Below are 19,636 nucleotides of genomic sequence, written 5' to 3' on the forward strand. Positions count from 1 at the left end.
AGACATATAGAAGAATTCTGGGACTCCTAAGAAACTACTGTGAGGGCCATTGTTGTAAAAAGCATAGCGAGGAGAGCGGTGTGTCGCCTAAAAATGGATGCAAGGCTCAGGATGGGCAGGACTCTAGCAGTGCCATTGAGGGCATCCAAGCCAGCTATGTATCCCCATAATTTACCTTAGCACCTAGAGCAACCCATAGTTGAAGAGAAACACAGGTGACAAAAAAGCCATCACAAAACAGAATCATGCCAGTATAGATTCATAGAATGGTTAGAGTTGGAAGGGACCTTAAAGATCATCTAGTTCCAACCCCCTGCCGTGGGCAGGGACACCTCCCACTAGACCAGGTTGCTTAAGGCCCCATCCAACCTGGCCTTGAACACCTCCAGGGATGGGGCAGCCACAGCTTCTCTGGGCAACCTGGGCCAGTGTTTCACCACCCTCACAGTGAAGAATTTCTTCCTAATATCTAATCTAAATCTCCCTTCTTTCGGTTTAAAATGGCTACCCGTCATCCTATCACTACACTTTCTCATAAAGAGTCCTTCCCCAGCTTTCCTGAGGCCCCATTTAAGTACTAAAAGGCCACTATAAGGTCTCATTGGAGCCTTCTCTTCTCCAGGCTGAACAACCCCAACTCCCTCAGCCTGCCTTCATAGGAGAGATGCTCCATCCCTCTAATCATCTTCATGGCCCTCCTCTGGACTCGTTCCAATAGGTCCATGTCCTTCTTATGTTGGGGGCTCCAAAGCGGATGCAGTACTGCAGGTGGGGTCTCACCAGAGTGGAGTAGAGGGGCAGAATCACCTCCCTTGATCCATTCTCCACCCAACCTGGATTTGTGCTTGGGATTGCCCTAACCCACGTGCAGGACCTTGCGCTTCGTCTTGTTGGACTTCATGAGGTTTGCACAGCCCCACCTCTCAAGCCTGGCCAGGTCCCTCTGGGTGGCATCCCTTCCCTCCGGCATGTTGACTGCACCACACAGCTTGGTGTCATCGGCAAACTTGCTGAAGGTGCACTCAATCCCACTGTCCATGTCATCAACAAAGGAGTCTAGGAAGGCTGGACGTTCTTCTAGAAGAAAATCTTTAAAGCACAGGAGCTGGCCATCCCCATGTGCCATAAGATGAACTGGTGGGGAAGAAGATCAGCCTGTCTAAACTGAGAGCTTTGGCTGGAACTCAGGAAGAAAAGGAAAATCTAAGGCCTATGGAAGAAGGGGCAGGCCACTCAGGAAGACTACAAATATTTCATGAGGCTATGCAGGGAGAAAATTAGAAGGGCCAAAGCCCAACTAAAACTCAAACTGGCTACTCTCTAAAAGGAAATAAAAGATGTTTTTATAAATACATTAACAACAAAAAGAGGACTAAGAAGAATTTCCATCCTTTATTGGATGCAGGGAGAAATGTAGTGACCAAGGATGAGGAAAAGGCTGAGGTGCCTTGTGCCTTCTTTGCCTCAGTCTTTAATAGTAAGACCAGTTCTTTGAGTACCCAGACCCTTGAGCTGGACAACAGGGATGGGGAGCAGAAAGAACCCCCCATAATCCAAGGGGAAATGGTTAGCAAGCTACTATACCAGTTAGACGTGCACAAGTCTATGGGGCTGCTTGGGATCCACCCAATGGTACTGAGGGAGCTGGCAGAGGTGCTCACCAAGCCACTTTTCATCATTTATCAGCAGTCCTGGCAAACCAAGAATGTCCCACTTGATTGGAGGGTAGCAAATGTAACACCCATCTACAAGAAGGACCACAAAGAAGATCTGGGAAACTCCAGACCTGTCAGTCTGACTTTGGTGCCCAGGAATTTTACGGAGCAGATCATCTTGACTGCCATCACACAGCACATTCAGGACAACCAGGTGATCAATCCCAGTCAGCATGGGTTTATGAAAGGCAGTCCCTGCTTGACTAACTTGATCTCCTTCTATGACAAGGTGGCCCACCTAGCAGACAAGCGAAAGGCTGTGGATGTTGTCTACCTAGACTTTAGTAAAGTTTTTAACACTGTTTCCCACAGCATTCTCCTGGAGAAACTGTCTACTTATGGCTTGGATGAGCGTACGCTTCGCTGGGTAAAAAAATGGCTGGATGTCTGGGCCCAAAGAGTGGTGGTGAATGGATTTAAATCCAGATGGTGGCCGGTCACAAGTGGTGTTCCCCAGGGGTCAGTACTGAGGCTTGCTCTGTTAAATATCAATGACCTGGCAAAGGGGGTCAACTGCACCCTCAGTGAGTTTGCAGATTACACCAAGTTGGGCAGGAGTGTTGATCTGCTTGAGGGTAGGATGGGTCTACAGAGGGACCTAGACAGGCTGGATCAATGGGCTGAGGCCATCTGTATGAGGTTCAACAAGGCCAAGTGCCGGGTCCTGCACTTGGGTCACAACAACCTCATGCAGCGCTACAGGCTTGGGGAAGAGTGGATGGAGAGCTGCCTGGCAGAAAAGGACGTGGGGATGTTGATTGATTGCTGGCTGAATATAAGCCAGCAGTGTGCCCAGGTGGCCAAGAAGACCAACAGCATCCTGGCCTGTATCAGGAATAGCGTGGCCAGCAGGACTAGGGAAGTGATTGTCCCCCTGCACTCGGCACTGGTGGGGCTGCACCTCAAATACTGTGTTCAGTTTTGGGCCCCTTATTACAAAAAAGACATTGAGGGACTGGAGCGTGTTCAGAGAAGAGCAACAAAGCTGGTGAAAGGTCTAGAGCACAAGTCTCGTGAGGAGCGGCTGAGGGAACTGGGGTTGTTCAGCCTGGAGAAAAGGAGGCTGAGGGGAGACCTTATCGCTCCCTACAACTACCTGAAAGGAGGGTGTAGTGAGGTGGGAGTTGGCCTCTTCTCCCAAGCAATAAGCAAGGGGACAAGAGGAAATGGCCTCAAGTTGCACCTGGGGAGGTTTAGGACGGATATTAGGAAAATTTTCTTCACTGAAAGGGTTATCAAACATTGGAACAGGCTGCCCGGGGAAGTGGTTGAGTCTCCATCCCTGGAGGTATTTTTAGGAAGAGGTGTAGATGTAGTGCCGAGGGACATTGTTTAGTAGTGGACTTGGCAGTGCTAGGTTAATGTTTGGACTTGGTGATCTTAAAGGTCTCTTCCAACAAAAACAATTCTACGACTCTATGTTAAACAGCACTGGCTCCAGTACTACAGGTACAAGTAATATTGCAGGGCTTGCAGTATTTTTCTTCCCCCCTCTGTGAATTTGAACAGTTTGCTGAATAGAATAATCTCTCATATTTGAAGCTTATTACTGCATCGCGAAGACAAGCCAACAGTGTAAGGCCCCGTGCCCTCTTAAAAGCAGCAGTTCCTGGAATTCGCTGGCAGCACCAAAACCGCAGCATATTTAGCCTAGAAGAGTTGCCCTTTGGGGACACAAGTCACCAGCAGAAATAAAACCCATATATCATTTATATGGCATTGGGCTATCAGCCTCACCTCCCAGCACTTCTAAATCACCAAATGCATAGCATTAAATTCAGCTTTTATTCTTTTTGAGCAGTGCTCACCAGTAACGGTGCCATTACATGGCAGTGCCATGGCCTCTTTTTTCTGAGTGCTAACAGACGTGTCCAAGGAAATGACAGCTTTTTAGTCCCTCCACCTTGATGCCTCACAAAGAGCAAGGGTTTGGCCATTTGCAGATCAGGAAAGGGACCGGCGGAGGCTCAGAGCTCCTTGCCGTCGTCAGGCTGTAGGTGTGCGAGTTGGGGTGTTGAGGACGGTGAGCACCCTTCGAGCTCTGCTGACTGCCAGCACCCTGGGGTGGCACAGACCTCCTCTTTGTGGTCTCTGGCCTCATGCCTGGACCCACAGCAGGGGACCTGGACAAGCACACTGAGGCAGTACGTTGCACTGGACAGCCCTGACATATTCATATTTGTGTTTTTCCAGTGATTTGGGTTTTTAATTTTTTCCCTATCTTTTCAGCTCCGGATCCGTAATGCCTCCCATCATAACGCACCCATAGCGCATCTCTAACCTCAGTAGTGATTCCTGGGTGCTACTTGCAGAACTACTGGAAATAAATCAGTAGCGAAAGGGCAATATACAGACTAACAAATAATTTATAAAATAACCCTACTTATTTGTTCATTTACACAAGTAAAGACTGAAGATGCTATGTAAGCAGTTTTCATCACTCCCAGTCTTTTCTGGCCTTATATGAGATTGTATTTGCATAAAAGCAAAATTATTACTTTGTTACGGTATAGGTTCGCAAAACAGTGCATAAGAAGTTGAAGTTTGATTTACTTACAGCTACTCCTCTCTTCTCCAGCTCTTTAAACACAGATTTGATTGGAAGGGAAAAAGATAGCGTGAGTTGGCATCCTCTTTCCTCAATGCGAGATGGCGTGATTATTTTTACAAAGGGCTTCTCTGGATTTGTTTTATCCTCATTGTAGTAATGTTTTATCAGGTATTCCAAGTAACCGGTGAGTAGAACGGATTTCCTTCTCAATGCTTTCATTGTGGCTTGACCAAAAACCTACAACGATTTTAAATCATTAGAATGATAATGCATTGCTATAGAAAATAAAAAGAAAGTAAGGAAAACTAAAAAGGTAGCATATTTCTCTATACGTTATCATTGGAATCAAGTGGTAATCATCAGACAGACATTATACGCAAACATGGTAGGATTGGGCTTCTGAAAACACAGGGTAATGTTATTACTTTAGATAATGAAAGACATTTCTGTGTACTGTTAAAAAGTTTTACACACATCCATATCTGCATAAATGAACTTGCACACAAAACCAGTTTGCTAAGAGAACATTCATTTGCATATCTGAAGAGGATCCATAAATTCTCTACAAATGCAATGGGGCTGCATGAAACTCAAAATCACATACAAGATTTTCCTTGTATGTACCCCAAGTAATAAAATCCAAGGGTCAAAACTGAAACATCGCGGCTGATCTACAAATTCTTGTCTTTGAAAACACAAAGTTTATACCAATCTATTGACTTTACTGCTTGACGTCCTGTACAGGCTCTATCTCTGCTAGTCTGCATGAAGAAAAAATATTCACTTGATTCTGGCTTAGCAGCTTTATGCTCTTACACAGCTACAAGGACTGGGGAGCTGCAGAAACTCAGAACATCATGGGACGTGCAAAAGCGTTTGCTTTAAGATGGCAGTGCTATTTTTCCACACAAACAAGGATGAACAATGTGGCAGAAGAGTTTGGGAGCAGGAGAAGGCAAGACAGCTTCTGCTTGTGCTCCAGAAAGGCTCGGTTACAGAGAATAATGGAAAAAGTGACCCTGGAAACAACTCACCCCTGCCTTCCTCAGACCCTCCCTTTTCTTCTTCCCATGCAAGTAGCTTCAGGGAAAGATGACAAGATATAGACAGGCAAGTACCCGATAGTCACTTTGAATCAGATTCTGGCACATAAATGCCATATTGCTGCTCATGGACAATTATGCCTCCATTGACCACAGCTGCAAAATCAGGGGGCAAGGCGGAGGTCCTGTATGAAAATCCATGATCATCCCTCTCAAGAAATCACTTCTCCACACTGCAGGAGTAACACTTTTAAGATTACTTGTATCATAACCTGGAAGAGCGTATAAAGAGGTACCTGAGAAATCCTACTCAAAATACAACAAAGTCTGGTTTCCAGCAGCACAGGGAAATCACTCTTTTGTCAAACATCCCAGGTATTATTCCATGATGCTATCACAGCCACTAGATACTGCACAAAACCAAAGGGGTATCAAGTATTGGAACAGGCTGCCCAGGGAAGTGGTGGAGTCACCATCCCTGGAGGTATTTAAAAGGTGGGTACACGTAGTGCTGAGGGTCATGATTTTGTGGTGGTTTTGGCAGTGTTTGGTCGATGGTTGGACTCAATAATCCTAAAGGTCTCTTCCAATCCAGATGATTCTATGTTTTGTTTGTGGAACAAATTACGGCTGCTGTAAAACAGGCTTTGCACGGAGACAGTGCGCTCATGGAAATGCATGTGACAGGGACCAGGGCCACCAGCAGTCACTACTTGTACAGGTCAACAAAAATCTAGAGGTGCTTCCCTCACCGCAGAGGCAAGGGCAGCATGCACATGACTATTCAGCACATTACTGGAGGTAAAATGGAGACCTGCCTCCTATTCCTCTGGGCTTCGCGGCAGTATGAGGGACGGATCTCCTTCGGCTGCGTGCAAAAATCTGTTTGCTCAGGCTTTGTGTAAGGAATATTTGGCCTCCTGGGTGAAATTTTTGAAAAAGATCTTTAAATGTGGCTGTGGAGCGCTCCCTTTTTTTCCATAAAAGGGAGCAGCTACCGCCATAACAGTCACTTTAAGCATTATTGAGGAATAACATGCATTAACACTTGCAGTTTTCATTGTTTCCGTTGGAAACACTGCCTTCTGCTTAATGTGTCCCAGTGAAGGTGGCATGCAATTTCACTAGCCATCTCTTGCCAGACATGAAAACTGTTTTGTTTCCCACTGTATTAGAGCAATTAGCACTGGGAAATCCTGGCTGTGCCAAAAGGTAATGCAGGCACGGGAAGGGGAGGCGATGGAAACGGCTCAGCCCTCATTGTTCCAGGCTCCCTGCAGCGGGCTAAATGACATCAACCCACACAAACTGGAGCACTGACAATCTGGGTCATAGCAGAATAGCTTTCAGCTTATCTCGAAGGTCACATAAAGTTTAAAAAAATATATTGGATGTTTAAGATTGGACTAACAAAATAAATAGTCAGGCAGAACAAGAAGCATTGCTGTGCCCTTTGCAGTCCTTCAGCATTGCATGGAAGCCGGAGAGAGCACAACTGGCAGTTTTCTGACTTTGTTTGCTTAAGATACTGTTTTTTTCAGCAAATAAAGAGGAGGGACATACAGTGTAGGGGCATTGCTCTTTGTTCCAGCATCAGCTTTGCCATGCCACTCGCATTAATGGAATGCCAGCAGAAATACGTTTCTCCCATTTACGCTGATGGCAAAACCTTGCTAAGCAAGGCAGGCTTGAAAAGCAGCTTAGGAAAAAATTTAATATAGTAGCATATAGTAGGGAAATCTATGTAAACCCATCCTTTTTAGCCCCAAAGACCTAGAGTCCTGCATTTCAGGGGTGGACCATCCATAAGAGAAATGCTGCTATGTCCGGATATGAAACGCAACGCGATACAAGGTGTTTTGGGAAGAGCTGCATGCCTTCAGACAGGGATGAATCGTGCTTCCCAAGGTGGACCAGAGGGCTTTCAGCACGTGGGTCACCCCTTCCTAGCCAGGAAGGGATTAGCTCTGTATGGCAGGACTGCCCTTCCCACAGCCGCAATCTCAGTGGTTCATATAGAGATGGGTCAGAGAGGGGCTGTGCTCCTTTGGCCACAAAATAACGACAAGATGAAGCAACACCCAGTCTGGAGCTACACCACACTCACAAATTCCCCACTTCGGAAGCGTTCACAGGCAGCTTCTGCCTTTTCTGTTTGTAATAAAAAGGACCACAGCAGAGTTCCCAGAGTCACCAGTTCAATTTAGACTCCAGGACACCCAGTGGCCGCATCCATTTTCTTTCACAAAGGAGCTAAGTCTGTTTTGCCCATGGAAATATAAGTAGAAGCAACTCTGGATGCCACTTGTTAGAGTTATGTTGTTCCTTCCTAGGACGATGTCTAGCGGCATCCTTTGCCTGAGCTGCCCTGAGGCAAGCCCTGAATACCTCTGTGGGAAAAGCTGCTGTTTGTACCGAGCCCCCAAAAGCCAGGACAAACCCAGTGCTGGCGGTCAGGCTTGGAGGTGCAAACCTCATGTATACTGGGTCCAACAGCAAAGTTTGCGAAAAGAGTGAAGGGATGAGTATATTTATTAGAGGCCTTGGTCTCTCAAAGTTGCGGGGTTATTTTCTTCGTTTTTTAACTATTCTGCAAATTTTTTTAAGTGAGACAGCAGTATTACGCGTAACGCTCATTTAACATTTTCATGCTCTTAAATTCAGGCTAAAAGTAAAGCAATTACTTACCTCTAAACTAGCTTGCAGAGCACAGACCAGTAAAATTGGAGGATTCGATAACCGAAACCCATTAATTCCTTCACTTAGTTGTAATTCTGGAAAATGAATAACTTATATTAGTGTTTTTTGATTTTTTCCTTTTAATGGATTGGACCTTATCTTGAAGTCCGTCCTCATGCAATAAAATATTTCACTAATGTGGCCTGTAGGAATCGGTCATTAAAAGGAAATAGTAATCTATTCTCAGCTACTACTTTTAACTATGAGAGAAGCCAAGTTTTATCTGGCGGAAGACCTCATTAACAGCTTCATGGGAACTAGAGAACTGCAATTAATTTGTTAAAACCACCAAGATTAATTTGTTTAAAACCATCTTTACACTTGAATCTCTTTTAACATTGGCATCCAAGTCAGCGGAGGCACGCTCGCACGGAGCCGCGGTACGTGAGCAGGGAATCACGTTCCTTAACTTTATTAAACTGACGAGACACGTGGGAGACTGCATATGCAGCTAAGTGTAGCTTCAGGCCACGTAGAGAAGTTGCATAGACTTTAGGCTGTGAAATTTCACAAAAATCTATTTAATAAATCTATAAAGCCTCGCTGTAAGTTCTGTGTCACCATTTATATTTCATGCTCCAGCACCGGAGCAGGAGGATGCTGCGGAGGAAATGCTTTTCACGCACAGCAGACTGGCTAATTTTATAATGATCGTTGCCCAACTTCTCCCCTATAAACTGCCCATGGAAATGAATAAACAATATTTTTCTTCTTCTAACAGTATTTCAAGGCAATTTGTGTCGCCTGCTGGCTTTCCGTGGTGCATGTGGTCAGAAAACAAAGAGCAGACTGAGGCTATTAGAGAGGTGTTCTCCAGCCAAAGTCACATCAATAGGTGCTGCCACAGAAAATTAAAAACGCATTAAAAACAAAACAACCAATCAAACCAAAAAGCTCCTTTCTTCTCCTGATCCCTCAGGATATTCTCGCTGCCATACTTTAAAATGGAGCTGAGCAGTCTAGCTGTTAGATTTGGAAAGGACTCCTCACATCACATCGGGACAGTAAATATTTAGCCATTTCAGAGCAGGTTTGGTTTTGTCTTATCCTTTGCTAGTGCGAGGGATTTGGAGATGCTGGAACATTAGTGGTATTTCATGACTTATGTCAGATTGCCTTACCTTCATTTATATAATTTCCCATTAATTCCAGCAGAGCTAATCTTAAAGTAAGATATTACCCAAGTGAACGACAGCAGATTCTCACTCCTCGGAGACTTATGTGTTTAATTCACTGTCATACTTTCAAACTTTCATCCATATTCTACATCTGCATTTTGAGGGTATTTCAGCAAAATATCTAGAAGCAGACAGTCAGACCCATATGCCCAGAGACCAAATTTATTCCCACTTTTACTTTGTTAACTCCACTGCATTGCATATTAGGGATGAGTTTAGCTTAAAACCTTTAACATAAGTAAGGAAATGCAAAGTTCTATCCTTTCTACTCAAACTACTATAAAAGTGAAGCTGGTTATGTATAAATACATCAAATAAGGTAAAACTGAAAGTGTAAAAATACATACTGTTTTCCATGAGGAATCGTGTTTTGAATTCGTGACCCCACCAGCCGATTAGCCTAAGATTTTGTAAAGAAAGTAAATGAATAGCAATCTTGGTATAGTATTTTTTCATTTAGATTTGAGAGTTGAGAAATAGGTAAGTAAGATTAAGAAGTATATACATCTAATAATACGCTGTATTTCTAACCATGATGTAAAAATGCAATAAATTCTATAAACAGCTAGCACTAAAAACTTCATATTACTATTTGGGAATTTCTCTTTAACTACTAATGATAAAATGTACCACATCTTTCAATTAACTATTGATTTCTAACAATATCCATTTTGTCCGAAATAATTTCACAAAATGAAAAACAGAAGTATTTCCACTATTTTTTTTTTTTCCTAAGACATTAAACTCAACCTGCCCTAAAGTCGTTTAATGAATGTTGAAAGCTAAGATGTGTTATAAAGTCCGACTTGGTTTCACCGAGCAGAGGAGCTGGTGACGGACAGCAGGGACTCAGAAGGAGGATTGTGCAAGCACTGCCTTTTCCTTACCGTGAGACTGCAATCTGAATTCTGAGTAAACTTTTCTTCTCCTGAACTGAGCTTATTATTAAAAAGTCTTTCTTCAAAAGAAAATCCAAACCAGTTTAATCCAAAAAATCTTTTTTTTACATCACCTCCAGAAAAAAAACAAAGAAAAAAAAAAAAGAAAAGATCAATCACCTTGTAAATCGTTTATCCAAGCTTTTAAGTTAGGATGATATTTAATTATTAACGTTTTCATATTTGTTGAAAAAAATATGCTCAAGAACATAGCTACAAACAGTTTTCCAAAGCAGCTGTGTGCACTGGACCTCACCTAGGGCCCAAGGCACTGCAGATGAAGTCAAGACGACAAAATCAAGGAATATCTCCCCACCTTCCTTGGGTTCTATACCGCTCAGCTCAGTACCTTGAGATGTTGGTGACTAACATCAACATTACTCGAAATTTCCCATTCATCACTGCAATTACAATATCAGGAAGTCACCACCTTCGAAGGTCAGGAAGGAGTTTGTGGTCTCCAGGACTGGACATAATTCACACCATTTCTTCCACGGTTTTGCTCAGTTTTCTCTATGCCAGGTAGCAGAGTTGCTAGGAGTGAAGCCTGGCAAGTATTCAAAATTTGTCATAGCAAAAAAAAATAATCTATAAATAAAACTCATGGTAGATCAGCCTTCCTGGAAGTAAACAAGGAAAAAGAAAGGCATTGCCCCTCTCTAAAGCAGGAGTGCTTCTTTGCAGTATGCTTAAAAGAGCTCAGCTCTGCAGAATTAAGACCACATTTGAGTTAAAGGCTTGTTATATGAATACCATTACACCATGGTGTAAAATAAAGTACTTCGTATTTCTGTATAACAACATAGGTTTTACGTTTACTTCTATGAAAGGCTCTGAGCTGCATCCAAACAGAGTGTATACAGAAAATGCAGGCTTTTTTCTTTATTGCTGCATGGTTTTTATTATTCTAAGACCCATGAAAATCAATAGTGCAATATATATTCATTTCAAATGAGATATTACATTGCCAAAATGAATATACCCCAAATAAAGTATAACGCAGCTTCTGCCCAAGTGACTCAGTTACTGACGCTTTGGATCATAAAAGATATTCCAGCTATTTAATATGAACTGTATAATATATAGAGAATATTTTACTATAAACCCTGAATATTGTATGTTACTACAACATACTGCTAATGCCAATGGCGCACCCATTCCATGAAGCTTTAAACAGAAAAAAACATCCATTGGAAATATAACATTTGGACTATTGTGTGCCAAGGAGAAAACAATACTATATGCTATTTGGGCCACATCCTAACGTCAAAGACAAAATCAACATCAGGCAGAACATGAGCGGGGTAGAGCCTGATGAAGAGCACTCTGGTTGCAGTTTGGATGCTCAAAGCTTGCTAACTCTGAAGCTGGCTTCAAACCAGACCTCTGCTGCAGCGCCACGTTTGCAACTTGGAAACTGAAATTTCAGAACTTTTCCAAAATGACAGAATGCACGATTTATTTTTTTTTTAAGACAGTTTTAGCTGTCTTGCCCTTTCCCACCATAGCTTTGACAATTTGCTTTTCCTTTTTTTTTTTGGTTTTCTTCTTTTTTTTTTTTTTTTCTTTTTGGCTGTGCGAGAACTTCAGAGGTGTCACTACAGGATGTGCACTTTGAGGCAGCTCTGGTCCTACACTCTCATTGATCTAATGGTCCATATGGATGTCACATTATTTGACATTTAAGTTGACAGGCTTCAAAGTGTGGAAATTAACAAAATCTTTACAAATTAGCAATTTGCTGTTTACAATTTTCTGTGAAAATTTTGAAATGAAGGTTGCCACTGCTATGCCAAATTTCAACCTGTTATGGTGGGAAATAGCTAAGGTGTTAAACCCCAAACATAAGGCTTTGTAAATGCTCGCTAAAAATAATAGGCAATAAAACTGCACATTAAGATACTGCAGTAAAATTTCTTATTAAAGAGTTGTTACTCTGCATGCAAGATGAGTAGTTTGAAATGCAGTCACCATTTTGCCGATTCCTGCTTCAAAAACAAAGGCACCGAGATCTAAATTGATTTTGAATCCCAAGCCCTAATCTTTGCAAAATGCATAACGTGAAAGGCTCTGAGAAGCCTTATGTGCTGTGTTTGTGGCTAAAAACACCTTAAAATTGTTTGTAACTGGACTCTAGAGTTAGAACATTTTCATTACAGACAAAACCCATTTTGTGACGTGTGTTAAAAATCTGTGTCTGGGGAGAAAAGGATCTAATTTTGCAAATGTTCCGCTATAAACCTTTGAGAATAGCATTGTACTGGTCACTGCCCGTTACGTGTAAATGTATCCATTTACTGAGCACTTGTCTTGTTTTAAGATGGCACTAATTAAAACGGCTATCCCAGTGATAGCCGGCTTGCGGCGTGTGCCCGATGGCATCCTGCTGCCAGCCCCAGGTACCCACAGCATCCCAAGGCTCCGCAGCAGCACCTCTATGGCTAACATCTCTCCATCCACCAGCAAAAGCCGACATTAAATCCATTGCGATCATGCCGAAAAGGAGAGTTTAAATTAGCGCCGGAGCAGCTGTGGCCTTTTTCCGCGAGGTGTGCCTGTTCTTTACAAACCCGCTCCTATAATAAATTTTAAAACAGGTAACGCATTATGCTATTTTATCCTTCAAAGAAAAACCGTGTGCTCGTGGTTTGACAGCACTGAGACTTTCCCAGGGAGTTCTGCAGCTTTCCAGTCTATGCACAGAAGTAGTTTTAAAACGTGACACCTAAAATTTAAAGCAAACTGTTACCAGCTCGATTTCATGAAACAAGGAGGCACATATGAAATATTGCTGAAAGGTTTTCAAATTCCTCATTTTTACCCCAAAATGTTCTCTTATTTTACAAATTAACGAACAAAGATTTGCTGGGTTGGAAAAATGACTCCAGAAAGGAGCAGTATCTTCTCATTTAGTCCTACTCTCTTTTCAGGGCATTTACACCAGGGAACAATCTCTTCAATAAGTGCTTTTATTTAGCTCATTTTCCTCCTTCATATCTGTCTGTGTTAGACTGAAGCGCTGGTTGTTCATAACTTGAGCCGTATCGTTTGTAGTTGCATTAATGATGGAAGAACGCGGGATATAATGATCATGATGTATGTGCAGTGTAAACATCAAAGAAGATCCACTTAAAGAACACAGAAAAAAAAAATACGAAAAAAATTCCTTTGACCTTTGCTTCGAAGTTACAGATGATCATGCTACTCATTCATAATTTACAGCCTGAAGCAACATGGGTCTCATTTCCCTTCTTGGAAAGAAAAAAAAAAAGAAAAAAAAAAGTAGCGATACAGGAAAAAAAAAAAAAAGGGAAATACTATTAATGTGGCCCAAATTTTCCAACCCAAGGCAATGCGCTGGAAGTATCCTGTCATTATATTGTGTGAGAAAACATTTTTACGTCCACGTGAAAGCACGTTGAAAAGCTACAACAGGAATACAGTGCGAAATTCGTAACACTTTATATTACATTTGCCCACTTCGCTGGGCATGGAACAGTTTGTCTTCCCTCCGTTATCAGGTCACAATGCTATCTAGAAATTTCGTATTCATTACTTAGATTATATCTATATTAGAAGCATATACCAGCAAAGCATGCTATGTTTATGAAACCGTGGGTTAAGGTAAATCATAAACAGGCCGTTTTGGGGCGGATTGTGTCCGCAAAGCGGCTGACGTAGCTGCTGGGCGGCAGCTAAGCTCCTCGTTCACACATCACTTTATTTTCACCAAGAAAACCCCAGATGTTGGCAAAGATTTGTTTGAGTTTTCATGCTACTGTTCTAGCTATGAGTAAGAAGCAGCTCTGAGGAGTTAATGAGACGCCTCCCTGCTCCCAAAGCCTGTTACAGAGAACTCAGACTATGTCTGCAAAGGCAACCTCGCGCAGGAGAAAGGATGCAATGGAGCACATCCACAGCCCATCCGTTCCCTCTGCCTACGGCTCACAACAACTTTAAGACCTAAAACAGACAACCAAGAGGCACAGTACAGCTTGACAGGGGCTTAGAGAGCAGAGGTTAAGTGTGTCTCCAATATCACTCCATTAGCGGGAAATGTGTTAAATAAAAAACCCATTAGGTCTTAGGAATTAGACTTCAAACGAACACAGAAATCCCGGAGGCTGGAGCCAGCCTGAAGCTAGGAACAAGCTACATCCGACCTCAGCCGCAGTGATTTGACCATGTTTGACCATTGTCTTGCTGCCTAGGAGAATGTGGTGGTACCACACCATGGTGCCACAACCAGAGTCCAGCTCTGCCCAGCTTTCACATTTCTAAAGGCGGGTTAAGAAAAAAATAATGGTACTGCCAGCTCCTAAAGACCAAAGTACTCCTTAACGTGCCTTACGTCCATCTGTGAATCTCCAGCTCAACTGAAAGTTTAGTTCCAGACCTTGAAGTACGTACCCTCAGTGTCCTGGGCTCCACGTAGCACAATACAGATAGAAAAAGTAGCCAGGACTCAGCTTCTGAGCAGGAGCATCTCCTAATGCTGCTGCATTCAGACAAAAGTCAACCCCAGAAGCCAAACTCATATAAAAAGCTGCATCACCCCCTCTAAGCCACCTTACTCTTCCCCAAATTTACAAACAGCTCTCCACAAGCTCCAAGCACAGCCCTGATCCCCAGGCTCAACAGCCGGGGCACAGTCTTTGCTTTCCACTCCGCATCAGTTTCATTGCAGTTTTATAATTGCAATTTTTTATATGCTCTAATGTCATTTTTATCGCAAGCACATGAACATGATTGTGCTTCTTTGGATTCAATGACAAAATTCTGAATAAATAGGAAGAATGACACCACTCCCCACCCCCAAAGAAAGCAGGAAAAATCATTCATCGCTTTACATAGCAAATCTTTGACTCACTGACTAGAGTTTGAGAAGGAGTCTCAATTTTCTTTGCTATCGCAGACTTGTCTGATCACGGATGAGTCATTTAGTCCTTCCATGCCCGAAGCCCTCATATCTAGAAATGCTGCTCAGTACTGCCCTGACTCTCTGGTGAGTTGTGAGAATATATTTGTTAAAATATTTTCACACACTTAGAAATGAGGACCATGTAAGAATGGAGAAAAAGATTTCCTTGGAGTATCTTACACTGGATTTTTTGAAATACAGACAGGGAAAGGGGATTTGGAGGTATCGACTGATAGTGCTGGTTTTTTTCCCCTCTTCTCAGCCTTTCCCCAAATTACCCTCTCGGGCTCAAAAGTCGTTTCCAGTGTCAGGTTTCTGTTGAGTTCAAAATGTAATATTTTTTTTGGTCCATGTCACCTAACTGGCACTTACGTCAAGGAAAAAAAAATAAAAAAAAAAGAAATAAAAATCAATATTTCTATTGCTTAATTCCACATAGTGTTTTACAGAGCTGTGCTGAAAAAAAAGCCCAAGTAGACGGACAATGTTATCCCACTGCAACTCTCTCCTATCCATACTGGGCACCCACAGCAAGGTCCGGCTCCGACCCAGGGCTCCCCTGCTGACGGATCGCTGGAAGGGAGAAAAATATTTCACGTAATACTTGGTGTGGTGACTAGGGGTCTCTCTTTAATCAAAACAAAGGACAATTGAAAAGTGACTCCCAGTTTCACCACTGAAATGCAGAATTCAAAGATTTTAACCCTCCTGTGTAGGTGAAATTCTTCATATACTATAAAGCTGTCAGTTACGGAGCGTACTTCACCGTATACATATACGGGCTAGGATTTGCATGAGGGATTAAGGGAGTTAGCAGCTAGCCCCTGTTAGAGTCTAGAGATATTTGGAAACCTAAGTCTCACTGTCTCCTTCAGAAAACCTTGCCAAGATTGCCAGAAGCTATATTTAAAACCTCTTCCCCACCCCCCTTATATATCTATTTAGATATCCTTTATCCCAAATGGTAAGATTGGACTCCTTTCATTATTATCTTCTGTGCAATGTCCGTTGTTCATTTTAAGTAGGATCGGTTGTTAGAATTTGAAAAGCTTTTGAAGCCCAGGTAATTATTAGCCTCAGACTTTTGTAGTTTTGGACTTGTACATACTCTGATGCTTTCCTTACCCTTTTCAACTCATTACAAATGTTTCCTAATTATTAAGCAGATGTGACTTGTGAGCAATGTCATACATTATTAATGGACCAGCCTTAGAACTCAGTAGAAAAAAAATCAAAACTCCTTATGAAAAGTTGCTACTGTGAAAGTAGTAACTTTTCATATTTAATATCAATGAGGCTTTACTTTGTCAAAAGACCAAAGTAATATGATTGTATTAGAGGCTAATAGCATGACATTTTTCTTCTGCTAAGTAGCTTGCATTTTGAGAGCCATCTAAAGGGAGACAATTTTTCTCCTCTATTTTGAGGCTTGTCTCGGTTAAAAAACAGCTAAATTCACTTTCTGCCTAGCAGCACATTTTAACAGCAAAGACCAAAATCCTGAAAAACAGTTTCATAAGCTAAACAATGACACTAAACTATGCAGCTGCAATAGGTGAAATTAAGAAAACTCTAGATTTGAGTAATAATGCTTTTTTTTTTTTTTTTTCCAAAAGTAGCTGGGCAGCTCTCAGCTCCCTGAGCTTCGCTGTTCTCTGCGGTAGGGAATTTAATGCAACTGTTGCCACAATTAGAGAGACTCTTGGGTGAAAACCTAGGCTGTTTGGTCAATCAAGTGCAAGGTGATTTACAGCTGATAGGTATTTGAAGACAGAGGGTACACACGCTCTTCTTGAATTGATTTTTTCCTTGTTAGTCTTTTAGACTCAACACAAGTGGGAATACACCAATTTCAACATGTCCCTCCGTATTACCCCTCCAGGTCAAAACAAAAGGAGATTGAGTTCATTTCTGTAGCAGGAAACAAGTTGCCGTGATCGGGGCACGCGAAAGAGAAATGGCTGCAATGCTGCGAATCCAATCAGGGCCCCTTGGAGTCGCACAGAGCTCTCCGCCAAACCTCTAAGGCGTTCGCGATGAGGGATGATAATTTCATTCACCAGGATCAGGCAAAAGAAAGGTATGATCAAGCGGCAGACAAAATTGGAGCCCAAATTAAATCCCGGGAAAAGATCTCACAAAAAACAACCCCTCTAAGGCTAATGAAGTTGAATTAAAAACTGTTAAATCAGCTTACGAACAACTATTATCACAAAGTGCTCATATATCACTTCCACTAGCCAAATATCAGATATATGAAAAGGAGGAATACAGCCAACAGTATGTTAGCACATTTAGTAAGGGGAAATCAAATATTCTGCCTAACACCAGAAATTAAAAATCAAGCAGGGAGCCAATTTACTCATAGAGATATTAATAAAGTTCTCAGCGATTTTTATAAAGTATTGAATAGTTCCCAATTATATTATGGTGATAAAACCCAGCATATTACATTCTTTAAGAAATCAGTAGTTTTTTCTGAGGCTGTTTCAAATAGATTAAATTAAACAAGAAGCAAAAGCAACAATCCCTCCTAGAGGTACTTTTAAATGTGAATTATGACTTAAAGGAGACTTGGATGGTTTTGATTACCATGATGCGTTTACTGAACTATACAGTATCCTCAGTCCCTTGAATGAATCTTTGAGGGGATGATATCTAGATAGATTTCTAAATAATACATGTACCTGACTGAACTATAATATAAAAATTTTAAGATCTGGGAAGTTGCACTTCCTTGCGCCTTCGTTGTTTTTGAATACAGTAATCACAATATTAATGCAAGACCTTTATCATACTAGAATCCTTATTAGCTACAATGTAAGAGTTATCACCTCTGCTCTTTGCCTGAAACAAGAAGCAATCCACATTAGATGAGATTTTTTTTTTTAATTTTTTTTTTTTAATATAATGTCAGTGGTTGGAACTAATTGAATTCAAAGTTTTAAGTGTCAGCAGAGTTAGCACAGAATCCAGTAGTTGTGCTACAAAACATTTACCAGCACTAAGTGATACTCAAGGAGAAAAGAACTCAGACAGAGTTTATTGAGCTGAAGTCTAGGAGATGAAATCATCAAGGGAAAACAGAAACAGGCATCTTTCACAGTTATTTTAAAGAGTCCCTCCTCAAAAAGTTGAAATTTCATCCATCACTAGAGAACTTGAGAGAAAAGTGACATAGGGACCTTTCTTTACAGGGCGGTAAGTTGCTCTAATTTTCAGCAGCACATAAACTACCAGTATTTTGGACCCTAAAATATGGTTGACACGAAGAACATTTGACACGAGGTCCAATGTATGTACGTCAAATGTTTAACGCAAGGTCCGAGACTGCTTTCAGGAGTCCCCAAGCTCTTCTTACTGCAGAAGCAGGTGAGAAGCCGTCAGCTAAGCTTATATGGGCTTATTCTCATGTCACAAGCTAACTGCGTCTGCACCACCGACCACCAACACACACTGATCAAATCTCTGCACTTGCTTACAACAGGTTGCTAAAAAGTCAAGTCAAAAAACTGACAGCGAAAACAGAGGGATGCTAAAAACTAGATGAGGTTGGGAAATTATTACATTTTTTGTTCAATAAACTGTACACAGCTAAAGAAATTAATAAAGAATTCTTCACTTTGAGGAGCTGTTTTTCATGCCATGGGACAGAAAGAACCTACAAGTTTCGCTGAAAGAGTTGCACTGGTGTGATTAGCTCCCCGATTTGATGCTGAGAAACTAGGAGAAGAAAGGGGATGAGAGACGGATGCAGTGTCCGTCCCAGCGGCTCACTGGAAACTGCTTTTCAGACACATGAGCCAGCACTGATTTGGGTCCCACACCGAAACTGTTGCTGTAAGCTGCCCTCTGATTTCCATGCAGTAGGAGGCAGCAAGAGGCACCTGCCAGCAAGAACTGCCAATGACTTCAATGGCAAATGAGGAATCACGGAATCACGGAATCTTCAGAGTTGGAAGGGACCTCTAGAGATCATCTAGTCCAACTCCCCTGCTAGAGCAGGATTGCCTAAAGCACATCCCTCAGGGCTGCATCCAGGCGGGTCTTGAAAATCTCCAGAGAAGGGGACTCCACACCCTCCCTGGGCAGCCTGTTCCAGTGCTCTGTCACCCTCACCGTAAAGAAGTTTTTCCGTGTATTTGAACGGAACTTCCTATGTTATAGCTTGTGCCCATTGCCCCTTGTCCTGTCGCTGGGAACCATTGAAAAGAGCCTGGCTCCGTCCTCCTTAAACCCACCCTTTAGATACTTGTAAACATTAATCAGGTCTCCCCTCAACCTTCTCTTCTCCAGGCTAAAGAGTCCCAGCTCTCTCAGCCTTTCCTCATAAGGGAGGTGCTCCAGTCCCATAATCATCTTGGTTGCCCTTCGCTGGACTCGCTCCAGTAGTTCCCTATCCCTCTTGAATTGGGGAGCCCAAAACTGGACACAGTACTCCAGTTGTGGCCTCACCAGTGCAGAGTAGAGGGGGAGAATGACCTCACTCGACCTACTGGCCACAGTCTTCCCTATGCAGCCCAGGATGCCATTGGCCTTCTTGGCGACAAG

At 42.3% G+C, this 19,636-nt stretch overlaps 1 protein-coding gene across 4 annotated transcripts in view; it reads right to left on the minus strand.

Moving 5' to 3' along the window:
* Positions 1-19,636, minus strand: part of KYNU (kynureninase) — a 66,854-nt gene that overhangs the window by 812 nt on the left and 46,406 nt on the right. For all 4 annotated transcript variants that reach the window (XM_063342058.1, XM_063342057.1, XM_063342056.1 and 1 more), the window contains 3 exons: positions 9,574-9,626; positions 7,998-8,083; positions 4,273-4,503 (listed from right to left, as the gene is read on the minus strand). In XM_063342058.1, coding sequence (XP_063198128.1) covers positions 4,273-4,503; positions 7,998-8,083; positions 9,574-9,626 — 370 coding nt within the window. The remainder of the gene's footprint in view (positions 1-4,272; positions 4,504-7,997; positions 8,084-9,573; positions 9,627-19,636) is intronic.

Source organism: Chroicocephalus ridibundus, chromosome 7, assembly GCF_963924245.1.
Source record: "Chroicocephalus ridibundus chromosome 7, bChrRid1.1, whole genome shotgun sequence".
Lineage (NCBI taxonomy): Eukaryota > Metazoa > Chordata > Aves > Charadriiformes > Laridae > Chroicocephalus > Chroicocephalus ridibundus.